General features: G+C 45.9%; 1 protein-coding gene across 2 annotated transcripts in view; it reads left to right on the top strand.

The window, feature by feature from the left end:
- Positions 1–3,054: 3,054 nt before the first annotated feature.
- LOC116979617 (TCDD inducible poly(ADP-ribose) polymerase) overlaps positions 3,055–16,424 on the top strand; it is a 31,797-nt gene continuing 18,427 nt past the window's right edge. Inside the window, exons 1-2 of one of the 2 annotated variants that reach the window (XM_033031228.1) lie at positions 3,055–3,404; positions 4,573–5,493. In XM_033031228.1, the coding sequence (XP_032887119.1) occupies positions 4,589–5,493 (905 nt within the window). In that variant the 5' untranslated portion in view covers positions 3,055–3,404; positions 4,573–4,588. Of the gene's footprint in view, positions 3,408–4,572; positions 5,494–16,424 lie in introns of both variants that reach the window. The other variant, XM_033031229.1, reaches the window with a different exon arrangement.

The following is a 16,424-nucleotide window of genomic DNA, read 5'->3' as shown; positions in this document are numbered from 1 at the left end:
AAGGAACTGCAGATGCTGGTTTACACTGAAGATAGACACAAAAATGCTGGATTAACTCAGCGGGACAGGCAGCATCTCTGGAGAGAAGGAATGGGTGACGTTTCGGGTCGAGACCTTTCTTCAGACTTCTTTTTAACTGAAGTCTGAAGAAGGATTTCTTGTAGACAAAGGATGGGTGGCGTTTCTTGTCGGAACTTGACTCGGTTGAGTCTGAGGAAGGGTTCCGACCCGAAATGTCGCCCATCCCTTTTCTCCAGAGATGATGCCTGACCCGCTGAGTTACTCCAGCACTTTGTGTCGAGGTTGAGTTCTTCACCTCTGTGAAAGCTTACCAGTCGCTTAGTTTCCCCTCAAAAGCAAGAGTGGCTGCAGTTTAAGTGTACTTCAGGTGCCCTAAGATGCTTTAAAATATCTGGGAATCACGAAATGAAACAATATAACTGCAAAGTCTATTCTTCCAAATGTTGAGGAGAACCGTTGATCCCAACGCCAATTGGGTTGGATTAACAGAGAAGGAAACATAAAGCTGGAGTAACTCAGCGGGACGGGCAGCATCTCTGGAGAGAAGGAATGGGTGATGTTTCGGGTCGAGACCCTTCATCTGACTGAGAGTCAGGGGAAAGGGAAACGAGGGGTATAGACGGTGATATATGGAATAAAATGAATGAAAGATAGCATCTGCCTTGCAGTTGTTTTTTTTAATACAGGTTAATGAAATGTTTTATTGCTATTGACAAATTTAAACCAATTTGAAACTATTCCCACTTACATGCTGGGAGTTAAGATATCACCACTGACGCATTATCCCAACTACTCGGCAAAGGGCCCCAGGACTCCTTCTCAAAGCCCAGGCCAGCGCCAATATTCCTTCCATTGCTTCTATAACACATGTCACAGGGAGAAACACGTTATAGGAGATAAAACAGGTTATCTTCTTTGCCTGCCATGTACGAATGGTGGTGGAGAGGTTGTGCAAGTTATCAAAGGAGGAGGTAAGACACCAAAAAAAAGCTGGAGTAACTCAGCGGGATAGGCGTTTCGGGTCGAGACCCATCTTCGGGAGTATCCTGACTACATAAAAATATATGACTCAAAGTACCGAGGCAGATGAGCAAACACATCCCACTTCCGATACTTACACACCCCTCCACTATGCATGATGTCATCTTCCATAAGCAGTTGAAACATACAGTGCCATCCATAATGTTTGGGACAAAGACCATTCATTTATTTATTTGCCTCTGTACTCCACAATTTGAGATTTTTAATAGAAAAAAATTACACGTGGTTAAAGTGCACATTGTCAGATTTTATTAAAGGCCATTTTTATAAATTTTGGGTTTACCATGTAGAAATTACAGCTGTGTTTATACATAGTCCCCCCATTTCAGGGCACCATAATGTTTGGGACACATGGCTTCACAGGCGGTTGTAATTGCTCAGGTGTGTTTAATTGTGCCCTTAACGCAGGTATAAGAGATCTCTCAGCATCTAGTCTTTCCTCCAGTCTTTCCATCACCTTTGGAAACTTTTATTGCTCTTTATCAACGTGAGGACCAAAGTTGCACCAATGAAAGTCAATTATTGCTATTATGACTGAGAAACAAAAATAAAACTGTTAGAGACATCAGCCAAACCTTCGGCTTACCAAAATCAACTGTTTGGAACACATTAAGAAGAACAAAAGCACTGGTGAGCTTACTAATCGCAAAGGGACTGGCAGGCCAAGGATGATCTCCACAGCTGATGACAGAAGAATTCTTTCCATAATAAAGAAAAATCCCCAAGCACCTGTCCGACAGATCAGAAACACTCTTCAGGAGTCAGGTGTGGATTTGTCAATGACCACTGTCCGTTGAAGACTTCATGAACGGAAATACAGAGGCTACACTGCAAGATGCAAACCACTGGTTAGCTGCAAAAATACGATGGCCAGGTTACAGTTTGCCAAGAAGTACTTAATCGAGCAACCACCGTTCTGGAAAAGGGTCTTGTGGACAGATGAGATGAAGATTAACTTATATCAGAGTGATGGCAAGAGCAAAGTATGGAGGAGAGAAGGAATTGCCCAAGATCCAAAGCATAGCACCTCATCTGTGAAATACAGTGGTGGGGGTGTTATGGCCTGGGTATGTATGGCTGCTGAAGGTACTGGCTCGCATATATTATACAGCAAGACAATGATCCCAAACATACTGCTAAAGCACAAAGGAGTTTTTCAAAGCTAAAAAATGGTCAATTCTTGTGGCCAAGTCAATCATCCGATCTGAACCCAATTGAGCATGCCTTTCATAAGCTGAAGAGAAAACTGAAAGGGACTAGTCCCCAAAACAAGCATAAGTTAAAGATGGCTGCAATACAGGCCTGGCAGAGCATCACCAGAGAAGACACCCAGCAACTGGCGATGTCCATGAATCACAGACTTCAAGCAGTCATTGCATGTAAAGGATATGCAACAAAATACTAAACATGACTACTTTCATTTACATGACATTGCTGTGTCCCAAACATTATGGTGCCCTGAAATGGGTGAGGGGGGGGGGGGGGGGGGGACTACGTATAAACACTGCTGTAATTTCTATATGGTGAAACCAAAATGTATAAACATGGCCTTTATTAAAATCTGCCAATACGCACTTTAACCACATGTGCTTTTTCTCTATTACAGATCTCAAATTGTGGAGTACAGAGGCAAATAAATAAACGATGGGTCTTTGTCCCAAACATCATGGAGGGCACTGTATAATGTCTGGGAAGGCATAATATATGTCATTGAAGATAGACGCAAAATGCTAGAGTAACTCAGCGGGGCAGGCAGCGTCTCTGGAGAAAAGGAATGGGTGTTGTTTTCGGGTGGAGACACTTCTTCAGACCTATTGTATTGAGCCTGGTCTTATTGTTCACCCCGGTGGGGGGGGTGAATTTCTTGAAAGAAGAATCGTTTGGCCGCCAGGCTTTTATTTTGCAATAGCGACAGTCCTGTTAGGGGACGAGCCTGCTTGGCGCAAAGTGGCTGGGACGCCGATAAGCGCCGCTCTCCAGCAGAGCAGAGGTGTGGGCTGGAGCTGGGTGAGTAGGAGTAGGAGCTGGAGCTGGGCTGGAGCAGCGAGTCTCCGCATCGCTGGCCAAGGCTCCGCCCAGATCTTGGTGCAACCTGCCGGTGAGGAGGCTGGGCTGGGCTGGGGTGGCTCCTCCGCTTAAATACAGCCGGCCGAGGCGACACAGGAGCCGAGCGCCGATCCCCGCAGCCCCCGGACTGCGCTTCCCCCCTCAGCTCCACCCGGCCCTTCTTCACACCCACCCCTCCTCCTCTCCCAGATGAGAGTGTGGACCCTCACTCCCCGGCACCCTACCCTTCCCAGGGCCAAAGCCATCGGCACTCACTGACTGCGGCTCCCACACGAAAGGTAGGAGCTCTCTGTAACAACCTCGGCACCCGTCCTCCTCTCCCCCCACCTCCTCCTCCTCTCCCCCCATTAGAGGGTAGAACCCCACAGACGTCACCTTCTCGTCCCCCACCCCCCCAAGACGCTGCCTGACCCGCGGAGTTCCTCCAGCACTTTGTGTGTTTCGATCTTCTCCTGATCTGCCGTTCTCCTTGTGTCTCTCTAACCCTTATCCGCGAATGGAAGCCGTGGGGGAGGGGATGTGGGATCTAAACTCCCCCCCCCCCCCCCCCAGCCCATAGAGGGGAGAAGACACACAGCCCTCATTATCAGCCCTCTCCTATATTTTAAATTTGAAACACAACAAACTGCAGACTCTGGAATCTTGATCAAAGCACAAAGTGTTGTTTGTCTTTTAATTATCTGCTTCCTTCTCCCCTCTATCCCTCTATCTCTCCCTCTCCCCCTCTATCTCTCCCTCTCCCCCTCTATCTCCCCCTCTATCTCTCCCTCTCCCCCTCTATCTCTCCCTCTCCCCCTCTATCTCTCCCTCTCCCCCTCTATCTCTCCCTCTCCCCCTCTATCTCTCCCTCTCCCCCTCTATCTCTCCCTCTCTCCCTCTCCCCCTCTATCTCTCCCTCTCCCCTATCTCTCCCTCTCCCCTCTATCTCTCCCTCTCCCCCTCTATCTCTCCCTCTCCCCTATCTCTCCCCCTCCCCCTCTATCTCTCCCCCCTCCCTCCCACTATCTCTCCTCCCTCCCTCCCTCTCTCTGTCTCCCCGCCCTCTCCCTCTCCCCCCGGGGTGGCGATGTCTGTGGGTTCACCGTGTGTATGGTCACCCAGCCGGGGGTTTCTCTCTCTCACTCTGTGTGTGTGTGTGTGCCCGGGGCTGGCGGCTCCGCTCCTCCACCGGTGGCCGCAGTAAAGTTAGCGCCGGGGCGGGGAAGGAGCCGGAGCTGCCTTGGGTCACGACCCGCCCTTCCTCCCTCCCTCCCTCACGTAGCAGCCGCCGCCGCTGCTGCTGCTGCAAACATCCATTCTGCACGTAGGAGGTTTGGGATTAATTATCTGGAGCATTGCTGGGAGCTGGGGGTTGGGGGTGGAGACTGGGAACACGCTGCAACTTTGACAGAGGGAGCAAGTTCTCTGGCGCTGACACTGGCCGCTCGCTGTGTGCTGTCTTGCAGGTCGCTGGGTCACGATGGAGAAGAGTTTGTCTTGCGGCCGCGCCGGGACCGCGGCGATGCTGGATTGCTCGGGCAGCCCAGCCTTCGCCGCCGAGCCGGCAGCCAGCGGAGGCGGCGGCGGCGGCAGCAGCAGCAGCAAAGTGCCGCTGCTCAACCCTTTCGTCAAGAAGAAACACGCCCAGCGGCAGCTGGAGGCGAGGAACCTGCGAGCATTGGGTCTGCTCCTCACCAGCCTGCTGCGCTCCGACAAGCTGGCCGACGGCGTGTTCGTGGCCCGCGGATTGTTTGAACCTTTGAAGAACGACTCCGACGAGAGCTCCAAGCCGGGCAGCGACGTGTCCGCTCTCATCCCATCTGCGGGCAACCTGGAGCAGATGAGGAAGCCTTCTCCAGCCCCCCAGCCCGGAGCCCCCGCCGACCACTCCTTCCCCACCGACGCTTCCTCGGTCATCTCCAGCGCCGCCGCCAACTTCCACAGCCCCGGAGCACATTCCACCCCTAACCCTAACAACGCTGCCTCCGCCGACTGCTTGGACAACGCCGGCCACCCTCACGCCGTCACCTTGTATCAAAGGCCACTGTGCCCCGACCTGCTGCAGCAGCAGGTCGACAAAGATGTAAACACTGGCATCTTCCAGGACAAGAGCGAGGAGGCATCCATCGACTTGGTCTTTGATCTCTTGACCCAGTTACAGTATCACACACATCAGGATGACGGGATAGAAACATGTGAAGAATTTCTGCAGGGAACTTGTGCTTATGGAAATGACTGTCCAAGACACCACACAGTGCTGCCTTATCAGTGGCAGCTGCGAAACATTATAACTCGGGCCTGGCAAGCCGTGCCAGATGAGGCACAGGAACATTTGGAAAGACTCTATTGCAATCCGGACAACGACCAAGTCAAACTCCAATATCAGTGAGTAACAGGCAGGATTGATCCGCATTTTTGTTTTCAATTTTGGCAAGTTTTCTTAATGCTTCTGTGCTACCGTAAGCTGCCTGCCTTCAAATAAAAGTTCCTCTGGTTGAGTTTGCCTGATGATAACGCTGGAAAGAGGGCAGAGAATATTTATGAGGTTGTTGCCAGGACTTTAGCCAGAAGGTGGTGAACCTGTGGAATTCATTGCCACAGAAGGCTGTGGAGGCCAAGTCATTGGGTGTGTTTGGCTCTTAAAGATAGTGGAGTCAGGAGATATGGGGAGAGGGCGGGAATAGAGTACTGATTGGGGATGATCAGCCATAATCACATTGAATGGCAGTGCTGGCTCGAAGGGAAGGAAGGGCCTACTCCTGCACCTATTATCTAGTGTTTTTAAAAGTAGAGATTGATAGATTCTCGATTAATAAGGGTGTCAAAAGTTACGGGGAGAAGGCAGGAGAATGGGGTTGAGAGGGAAAAGTAGATCAGCCATGAAACAGAAACATAGAAAATAGGTGCAGGAGTAGTCCATTCGGCCCTTCGAGTCTGCACCGCAATTTTTTATATTTTATGAATGAATAGCTGAATGGCCTAATTCTGCTCCGATGTCTTATGTCTGGATTGGAGGGTAATAGCTACAAGGAGAGGTTGCACTGGCACGGATTGTTTTCTCCAGAAGCTCGAGTTGTGGAGATACAAATATATAAAATTATGAGAGGCATAGATAGGGTAGACAGTCAGAACCTTTTCACAGGGACTGAAAAACAAGTACTAGTGGGCATAGCTTTAAGGTAAGAGGGGCAAAGTTTCAAGGAGATGCTTGGGGCACATTTTTTAGGGTGGTCTTCTTCTTGCGTATGGTGTGCGCAGCCTAAAGTTGTAGGTCAACTTGTTCTATTTGATCTTATTTGTGCACGTCGGGTTGATTGCATTAATCAAAAAACGTGTGGATTCCCTCTCCCACACCGTCAGGGTGGTGACTGCCCAGAAGGTGCTGGTGAGGGTGATGGTGGAGGCAGATATGATAGTAGCATTTAAGAAACATTTGGATAGGCACTTGGATATGGAGGGGAGAATGGACAATGTGCAGGCAGATAAGAGTTAGTCTTGGCATCATATTCAGCACAAACATAATGGGCCTAAGAGCCTGTTCCTGTACTGTTCTATGTTCTGATCATTTAGCGACTGTGCAAATAGCAACATCTTTGAGCACAGGCGGATCATAATCCCTTGATACTTTGATGCAGGTGAGATGCTGGTTTGAATGTTGGATTTTCAGTTCTCAGAAGCTTGGTTCCATTGTGATGTTGTGTTCCCATAGTGACAAGATGCAGATAACAGCATGCAACGCCCAACCAAAATAGTTGTAAACAAGTTGATGCTGCACATCACTTGCATGGTTGCCATGCTCTTTGGTTAATGCTATTAATCATTTGCGGTCAGCTTGGCTTTAGTGAAAGTCTGTTTGGATGCAAGGAAATCGCTCGATCAGCAGCTTGCTCGCAGAACGATCGAGACAAAACTATAGTAGTCAACTGATTCTCACTGATCAGACTTGTCTGCTTAACCGGGAGGAGTATTGGTCGTGTTTGTCTGACTGAAATGCATAGTTCTGACATTCACGATCAATATGAAAACAAAACGCACACATCACTCTTGTAGAAAATTGGCTTAAAAGTGATGGCATGTAAAAAAAAACAGTGGTACATTCCACATATGAAACTCGAGAATGTAATGTGCTGGCTAATATAGCTGCCAATACAGCACCAGCACATACCATTCCTCTTTGAACCTTGTTTATAAATCATACCTTGTTTGTAACTGGGTGGTTGCAATGACGTTGGAGGGCACACGAGAATGCACATCATTGAGTCTTCCTTGAAAGAGGTCAAAGTTGGGTTTCGATTTACATAAACACATCATTGACTTTGTGCTTACTCTGACCATTAGAGGCACAGAGATAATCTGGATTTGATATCCACGCCCCTCTCCCCTTTCTTCTGAAATGTCACAATTATTTGTAATGCATAACATGTGCCAGTGCACATGCTCACCCGTTTTCTATACCTTTGTGAAATCGGCTATTGATTAATCAATGTTGTGGTACACAAGCCTATAAATTCTATAACACAGTGTTCAGGGATGTTCACTGATAACCGAGCCCCCTTGGATTAAGACATTGAATTGGCATTTTTATGCTGGTGATCATTTTGTGATTGCAATGCCAACACTTTAATTAACTTTAAATTTTAATGGACCATTATATTTCATTTGCGAGTTGTAAATTAGGAACTAAAAGTTGCAAAAGTTTTCGATTACTTGAACTTTTCTCATGCCCTGACAAAGAGAGGAAGCGACCCAATCTGGACACAAGTGTTTATGTAGAAAATAACACGCACACACTATGTATTTTTTCATATCAATAGTAGATATAAGATAATTTCAGAATGGGTATTTTCCAAGTAGAATAATCGCAAATGCATTTGCAATCATTCTTCAGAGAGCTTCAGGTGACATACAAATTATCAATTGGTTTCAATTAAAAATGAGTATTGTCACTTCTCTGTTTATATGGTGATTTTAAAATGCTGGTTAGTCAAGTCCTGCTGTGATCTGCACACAGGGAGCGCAATCCTTCTAATGCAGTAGCAACAATGTCAAGATTATTTTGTTCCAATAATGTTTTCAACTGACATTAGATGAATTGGTGTGTAAGAGCTTGGGGGGGGGGGGGCTTAAGATTCATTTTCATGGGGTGCTTGGCGTTGGAGAATTCAGTGAGTGAGGTAAAATATGAAGGATTATAAATTGCCTTTCTAAACGTAGAATTTGTCAGACCCTAATCTCCATCCAATGCTTAAGAAAGTTATGTCGGAAGGAACTGCAGATGCTGGTTTAAACCGAAGATAGACACAAAGTGCCGGTGCACTCCAGCACTTTGTGCCTATCTAAAGAAAGTTGTGATCAGCCACTGGAAAAAAACAGTATTTGTGATGCTGATGTTGGATGCTTTGCTTATACACAAGGGCGTGTCTTTGTTTGCAGTCTTTCTCGAAAGGAGAAGCATTATTAATAACATTTCTATGTCCCGTAAACACCTGATTGATTTGGACGAAGGTTGCTTTCTTCCATTCAATGTGTTTGCTGGAAAATTGTATTGCTTTCATATAAGGGAAATTGTGTGCAAATAAATATTCCACCCGTATTTCTGACTGAGAATGGGATAAACATCTCTGCCGTTTGTGTACTAATCCCACTTGTTTGTGTCTTCAGAGTCATTGTGGAACGAGTCTCCAACCATTCCAATTGCACCAATCTACCTAACTCCCTCATTAGGATAGTGCAGGTTACTTAATACGTCAGGGGCATTGTAAGGAACATGGGAGTGGTTCTGATCGACTTCAAGGAAATCTGATATAAATCTGCATTTGTTTCACAGTTTCACAGAAAACTGCATAGGTAAATATGAAGCGAATAAATTAATACATTGCAATAAATAATGGTTGCAGAAATCTTGCACCATGGCTGAAGTACTAATGTAGATCCATCGTAAATAATACTTGCACTGAGTTCTGCCCTCAGACGTTTTGAAAGCACTTTGCATAATACATTTTTAAGGACATTGAAAAATTAGGCAGGAAGAGAGCACTTAGTTGATCAACAGTTCACTGTAAAATCACGTCACAATTCACCAGTCAGTGACAACTAGGTAACTATAGAGAGAATTGTAACAAAAATTTCACAACTAATGGGGTGGGGAGGTAGAATATGAAGAAATACCTTGCCAGTGCTTTCTCAGTTAAATCTAATTTCAGGAGACTACACTGACCATACTAATATTACCTGACACTTTTTTTTGTAGGATGTTTTCTTGGTCAGTCCATGAACTAATTTGGCTCTTTCGGGTGTATGCAAAGACTTAGCATTCTCTACTTTAGTCAACAGCGAGCTCGTTCCATGGGTTTAATGCTCTTTTAAAAATAAAATGGAAACCCAGTTCCTGAAGTGACGTGGCATGATTTGAATGTAAGCATCCTTGTCTTCCCGAGTCAATGAATTGAGCCCTTTAACTTCAGAAGTGAAATACTTCCGATGGCAATCGAAATAAAGCATCAGGTTCCGGCAGTGCTCAGCAGTCTGGACAGTATCAGTGGGTGGAGAAACGCGGCGTGTGTGTCTGTTTAACAGAGATGTGAAGAACATTGGCACAGCTCCTAAACAGCATTGAGGTACAGAGGGATCTTGGGGTCAAAGTCTATAGCTCCCTGAAAGTAGCAAGAGAAGTAGAAAGATGGTAAAGGAGGCGCGTGTTAAGCTTGTCTTCATTGTTTGGAGCATTGAGTATAAGAATCAGGAAGTCATGATACAGCTTTACAGAACCTCGATTGAGCCGCATTTGGAGTATTGCGTGCAGTTCTGGTCACCCCAGAACAGGAAGGATATGGAGGCTCTGGAGAGGGTGCAGAAGATGATGCCTGGATTGGAGGCTATCAGCTAGGTTGGACAGACGGAACGTTTTCTCTGGAGCATCAGAGGCTGTGGGATGTATATACACTTATGAGAAGCATAGACGAGGGTGATAGTCAGACCTTTTTTCCAAGGGTAGTCATTGGTCATGTCAAATACTAAAGGGTACAGATAAAAGGTCACAGGAGATGTGCTGGGCAGGGAGTGGTGAGTCCCTGTAACGCACTGCCTGGGGTGGTGGTGGAAGCAGATAGCAATAGTGGTGTTTTAAGAAACTTTTAGACAGACACATGAATATGGAGGGGTTTGAAGCACGTGCCGGCAGAAGGGATTAGTTTAAGTGGGCATCATGTTTAACACAGGTATCGTGATCCAGCTCCTACCCTATGCTGTTTACATTCTAAAATGAGAAATGAAGTACCTGATAGGGTGGAAAAACAGAATGGATGTAAGAGATGACTGTATGGGGTAGCTCATAGGACAAGTAAAGTAACACAAGATGGATCTAGAGCAGGTTTAGATGACAAACACCATAGACGACTATTTTCTATATGATCTATCTTTCCCCTCTCAAGCCCATTCTCCGGACTCTCCCCCCCCCCCCCCCATAACCTTTGACAGCCTTACTAATCTTAATCTTTGTATCTTCTTAGAATAAAGGGGAGGTCATTTAAGACTGAGGTGAGAAAAAACGTTTTCACCCAGAGAGTTGTGAATTTATGGAATCCCCATGCCACAGAGGGCAGTGGAGGCCAAGTCACTGGATGGATTTAAGAGAGAGTTAGATAGAGCTCTAGGGGCTAGTGGAATCAAGGGATATGGGGAAAAGGCAGGCACGGGTTATTGATAGGGGACGATCAGCCATGATCACAATGAATGGCCTCCTCCTGCACCTATTTTCTATGTAATCACTCCACCTTAAAATACCCAATGACTCGGCCTCCACAGCCGTCTGATTCACATCTACTCTTTCCTTCCTTGAATTCTCTATCCCCTATTTCTTGGTCTGGGCTGCTGATTAATATTCTTTACCAGCCCATTAGTTCCCACAATGACCTTGATTACGTTTGCTCCCACTCCACTTCCTGTAAACGTCCTAACTGGTTCTGCCGCTTCTTAATTCCCCATCTCATTAACTCTGCCACCGTACACACCAGTGCTACGAACATGTCAATGTTTATTCAAACAAGGTACACAAAATTGCTGGAGAAACTCAGCGGGTGCAGCAGCATCTATGGAGCGAAGGAAATAGGCGACGTTTCGGGCCGAAACCCTTCTTCAGAGTTTCTCCAGCAATTTTGTGTACCTTCGATCTTCCAGCATCTGCAGTTCCTTCTTGAACACTTTATTCAAACAAGAGTTCCTTTCCACTGGGTGCATGGGCCCTGAATTGTACCAATCCCAGTTCCTGTGCTTCTCCACAACCCAGTCTCCCTATCCCTTATTCTCACTTTTCACTCCCCAGGCACAATGGGTTGTTAATGCCGCCAGCAAATATAATCATTCCCCTTATTTTTTCAGCAATCCATGGGGATCGGTCCCTCCAGGCCGCCCTGACTCACTCGTCAGTCAATCTGGAGAGGGTGGTCGATGGTCGGTCAGCAGGGACTTGGCAGCCCCAAGGGCCTGTTTACCTGCTGTATCTTTCAGTACATTTCAATGCTCCATTGCTTTCCCATTAATGATTTGTGAGAAGCACAGAATAGTCAGAGGGTGGTGAATCTGTGGAATTCATTATGACATTATGGCTAGAGAGGACAAGTCAATGGATAATTTTAAGGTGGAGATGGAAAGATTCTTGATTAGTACGGGTGTCGGGGGTTATGGGGAGAAGGCAGGAGAATGGGGTTGAGAGGGAAATATAGATCAGCCATCATTGAATGGTGAAGATGATGATGGCCTAATTCTGCTCCTATCACTTATGAACTATGAACAACTGGCAACAACTGTTCTTGTGCCACCTCTTACACTTTGTCTCACACTGTGTTATTTTATCTCTCCTGCTTTCCATCCTAACACAGATCTTTCTTTTCACCCATCCTAAAACTACCTCCGCACCTCATGCACTGCCCACTCCTTTCCAATGCTTTTTACTTGCTTAAAATGGCCCAACCCTAACTAATATTTCCCACTTCTGATTTAAGGATAAATCAAAGTTGAACTTTGCTTTTTTTTTTAAACCTGTTTGAGCCCCTTTACCTTTTTGTAGTGTGCCAAGAAATCCATCTTAAGTTGCACTTCTCCAAAATACTGAAGAAGGGTCCCGACCCTTGGACTATCTTTGATCAGACTTTGCTGGCTTTACCTTTCATTAAATGTTATTCCCTTGTGTATCTGTACAATGTGAATGGCTCGATTGTAATCGTATATTGTCTTTCTTTGTACTGGATAGCATGCAACAAAAGCTTTTTGCTGTACCTTGGTACACGTGACGGTAAACTAAACTGAACTCAAATGACCCGAAACATCACCCATCTTTCTTCTCCAGAGATGCTGCCTGTCCCGCTGGGTTACTCCAGCATTTTGTGTCTATCAAGATGACATGGGTTCTGTTTGTTATTACCATATAATAACCATATAACCATATAACAATTACAGCACGGAAACAGGCCATCTCGACCCCTCTAGTCCGTGCCGAACACATAATCTCCCCTAGTCCCATATACCTGCGCTCAGACCATAACCCTCCATTCCTTTCCCATCCATATAACTATCCAATTTATTTTTAAATGATAAAAACGAACCTGCCTCCACCACCTTCACTGGAAGCTCATTCCACACAGCTACCACTCTCTGAGTAAAGATTACTAGCAGGGTATCTAATGTTCTTAAAACTGGAAATCACTCTTACTGTTTTAGTATTGGAATTGCAAAGGCAACATGTCAGCCTTTGGAGGACAAATAATCTTGAACTGAGTGACCGGTTAGTTATTGAAGTACAGTGGATGAAACGTTAGGATTATGTACCTGTTGCAAAACCAACAGAGCCATTTTATTCAAAGCAAAACACAGAGTGCTGGAGGAACTCGGCAGGTCAGGCAGCATCTGTGGAAGGATGTTTCGAGGTGCGGAGATAGTTTTAGGATGGTTGAAAGGAAAGATCTGTGTTGGGATGGAAAGCAGGAGAGATAAAATAACCCACCACCCTCTGTGTGAAAAAGTTACCCCTCGGATTCCTATTAAATGTTTTCCCCTTCACCTTGAACCTATGTCCTCTGGTCCTTGCTCAGGAATCTTTTATAGGAAGGGGATGGAGTATTGAACTGACTTGAAAGATATAGTACCGAAACAGGTCCTTCGGCCCGCCGGGTCCATGCTAACCACCTTTCCAGGAGAAATATTTTCACCCAGAGGGTGGTTGGAATGTGGAACACATTGCCTGAGTGGATGTTTAGTTGAGATACAGCATGGAAACAGGGCCCTCAGACCACCAAGTCCATGCTGACCATCGATCACCCATACTCATTATTTCTATGTTATCCCAACTTTCTCACTCATTCCCTCAACCCTAGGGACAATTTGCGGAGGACAAATAACCTACAAACCCAGTCCTCTTTGGGATGTGGGAGGAAACTGGAGCACCCGGAGGAAACCCATGCGTTCATAGGAAGAGCGTGTAAACTCCACACAGACAGGATTGAACCCGGTCTCTGGTGCTGTGAGGCAGCAGCTCTACCCGCTGCACCACCGTGCTGCCAAATACTGACAGATGCTCTCACAGCATTTAAGTAGTACCTAAAAGAGCACTTTAATCACCAAAGCATAGAAGAGCACAAACCAAGTGCTGGCAAGTGGCATTAGTGCAGATGGTTGGCATGGATATATGGTGGTCCCGAGGGCCTGTTTATGTGCTGTATGAATGCTGTAAATTCAAATCTTGGTTTGGGGCTAGAGCCTGCAACCTTCTAACTAAAGCACAAAATCGCATCATGCAAAATTGTCTTGTCATTTGTGGAGGTGACGTTCCACACATTTGGGACCAGGTTGAGTTGTTACCATAACAATGTTTGTGTGTTTAACATCCTCCTTTGAAGGAGCTCCCCATGAGCAAGATATGCCTGTTGAACAGTTCAATTCAGTTTTAGTTCACTTTTAATTTATTATCACGTGTACCGAGGTACAGTGAAAATCTTTTTTTGCCTGCTATCCAGTCAGCAGAAAGACAACACTTGATTACAATCCAGCCATCCACTGTGTACAGATACATATGGGAATAATGTGAATAACGTTTAGTACAAGATAAAGCCAGTAAAGTCCAATCAAAGATAACCCGAGGGTCACCAATGAGGTAGATAGTAGTTCAGGACTGCTCTCTGGTTGTGGTAGGATGGTTCAGTTGCCCGATAACAGCTGAAAAGAAACTATCCCTGAAACTGGAGGTGTGCGTTTTCACACTTCCGTACCTCTTGCCCGATGGGAACAGTAGGTTTTGCAATCCCAGTCTTTCAGACTGTTTTGGTATGAGATTATATTTGACACTTTCTACTTTTGAAATTGTCCACAAGCATTTTTGTGAACTGTGTGTGTGTGTGCAGCTTTAAATCATTGAAGTGGCAACTGTGTGAGGGTGTATGTGATGGTGATGTAACCAGGTTGACAATGTCACAACGGCCAAATGGTTGTGTAAACAGGATTTGTTTGGTTAGAAACAGCTGACAACCCAGGCTCATTAAAGTTCCAATTGTTTCACATAGGAGCAAAAGTAACCTTGAGACGAAATCAGAAAGAAGCAATAAACTGCTGAATTTAGAGTTCCATTGATCTGTGAGAATTTTGAAAAAAGCCATTTTAAGTGTATGATCTCAGAAGAGCCAATTTTAGATTTGGTGATAGAGACACAATGCTGGAGTAACTCAGCAGGTCAGGCACCATCTCTGGAGAAAATGGATAGGCGACGTTTCAGGTCGGAAGCTTTCTTCAGACCCTCGGATCCAGGCAGCATCCTGGCAAAGCTCCTCTGCATTCCAACGTTTGACGATACTGTGCCTATGCTGGAGTTTAGAAGGACGGGGGGGGGGGGGGCGACCTTTTTAAAACTTACCGAATAATGGAAGACTTACGAGTGGATGTGGGGAAGATGTTTCCACTAGTGGGAGAGTCTAGGACTAGAGGTCATAGCCTCAGAATTAAAGGACGTTCCTGGCAAAAACAGGAAAGCAGACTATTATCTAAATGGTGGTCGACTAGGAAAAGGGGAGATGCAGCGAGACCTGGGTGTCATGGTACACCAGTCATTGAAAGTGGGCATGCAGGTGCAGCAGGCAGCGAAGAAAGCGAATGGTATGTTAGCTTTCATAGCAAAAGGATTTGAGTATAGGAGCAGGGAGGTTCTACTGCAGTTGTACAGGGTCTTGGTGAGACCACACCTGGAGTATTGCGTACAGTTTTGGTCTCCAAATCTGAGGAAGGACATTATTGCCATAGAGGGAGTGCAGAGAAGGTTCACCAGACTGATTCCTGGGATGTCAGGACTGTCTTATGAAGAAAGACTGGATAGACTTGGTTTATACTCTCTAGAATTTAGGAGATTGAGAGGGGATCTTATAGAAACTTACAAAATTCTTAAGGGGTTGGACAGGCTAGATGCAGGAAGTTTGCTCCCGATGTTGGGGAAGTCCAGGACAAGGGGTCACAGCTTAAGGATAAGGGGGAAATCCTTTAAAACCGAGATGAGAAGAACTTTTTTCACACAGAGAGTGGTGAATCTCTGGAACTCCCTGCCACAGAGGGTAGTCGAGGCCAGTTCATTGGCTATATTTAAGAGGGAGTTAGATGTGGCCCTTGTGGCTAAGGGGATCAGAGGGTATGGAGAGAAGGCAGGTACGGGATACTGAGTTGGATGATCAGCCATGATCATATTGCAGGCTAGTAGGGCCGAATGGCCTACTCCTGCACCTAATTTCTATGTTTCTATGTTTCTATGTTTAGGAAGGAGATGAGGAGGAATTTATTTAGTCAGAGGGTAGTGAATCTGTGGAATTCTTTGCCACAGAAGGCTGTGGAGGCCAAGTCAATGGATATTTTTAAGGCAGAGATAGATAGATTCTTGATTAGTACAGGTGACGGGGGTTATGGGGAGAAGGCAGGAGAATGGGGTTAGGAGGGAGAGATAGATCAGCCATAATTGAATGGTGGAGTAGACTTGATGGGCCAAATGGCCTAATTCTGCTCCTATCACATATGAACCTATGAAAGTGAGGGGGGGGGAGGGGGGGGGGGGGCACTTTCTCATCCACTCCCTTACATATTAAGGGCAATTTTAAATTAACCTACAAATCCGCACATCTTTGTAAACCAGAGCGCCTGGAGGAAACCCACGCGGTCACAAGGAGAATGTGCAAACTCCTCACAGAAAGCACCCAAGGTCAGGATTGAAGCTGGGACTCTGGCGCTGTGAGGCAGTAGTTCTATCAACTGCGTTACTGTGACCTGTCTACCTGTACAGACTGTTTCTTGAGACT

This window comes from Amblyraja radiata, chromosome 13 (assembly GCF_010909765.2).
Source record: "Amblyraja radiata isolate CabotCenter1 chromosome 13, sAmbRad1.1.pri, whole genome shotgun sequence".
In the NCBI taxonomy this organism is placed as follows: Eukaryota; Metazoa; Chordata; class Chondrichthyes; order Rajiformes; family Rajidae; genus Amblyraja; species Amblyraja radiata.
The sequence above is the reverse complement of the archived record's forward strand: the minus strand, read 5'-3'. Positions and strand labels throughout refer to the sequence as shown.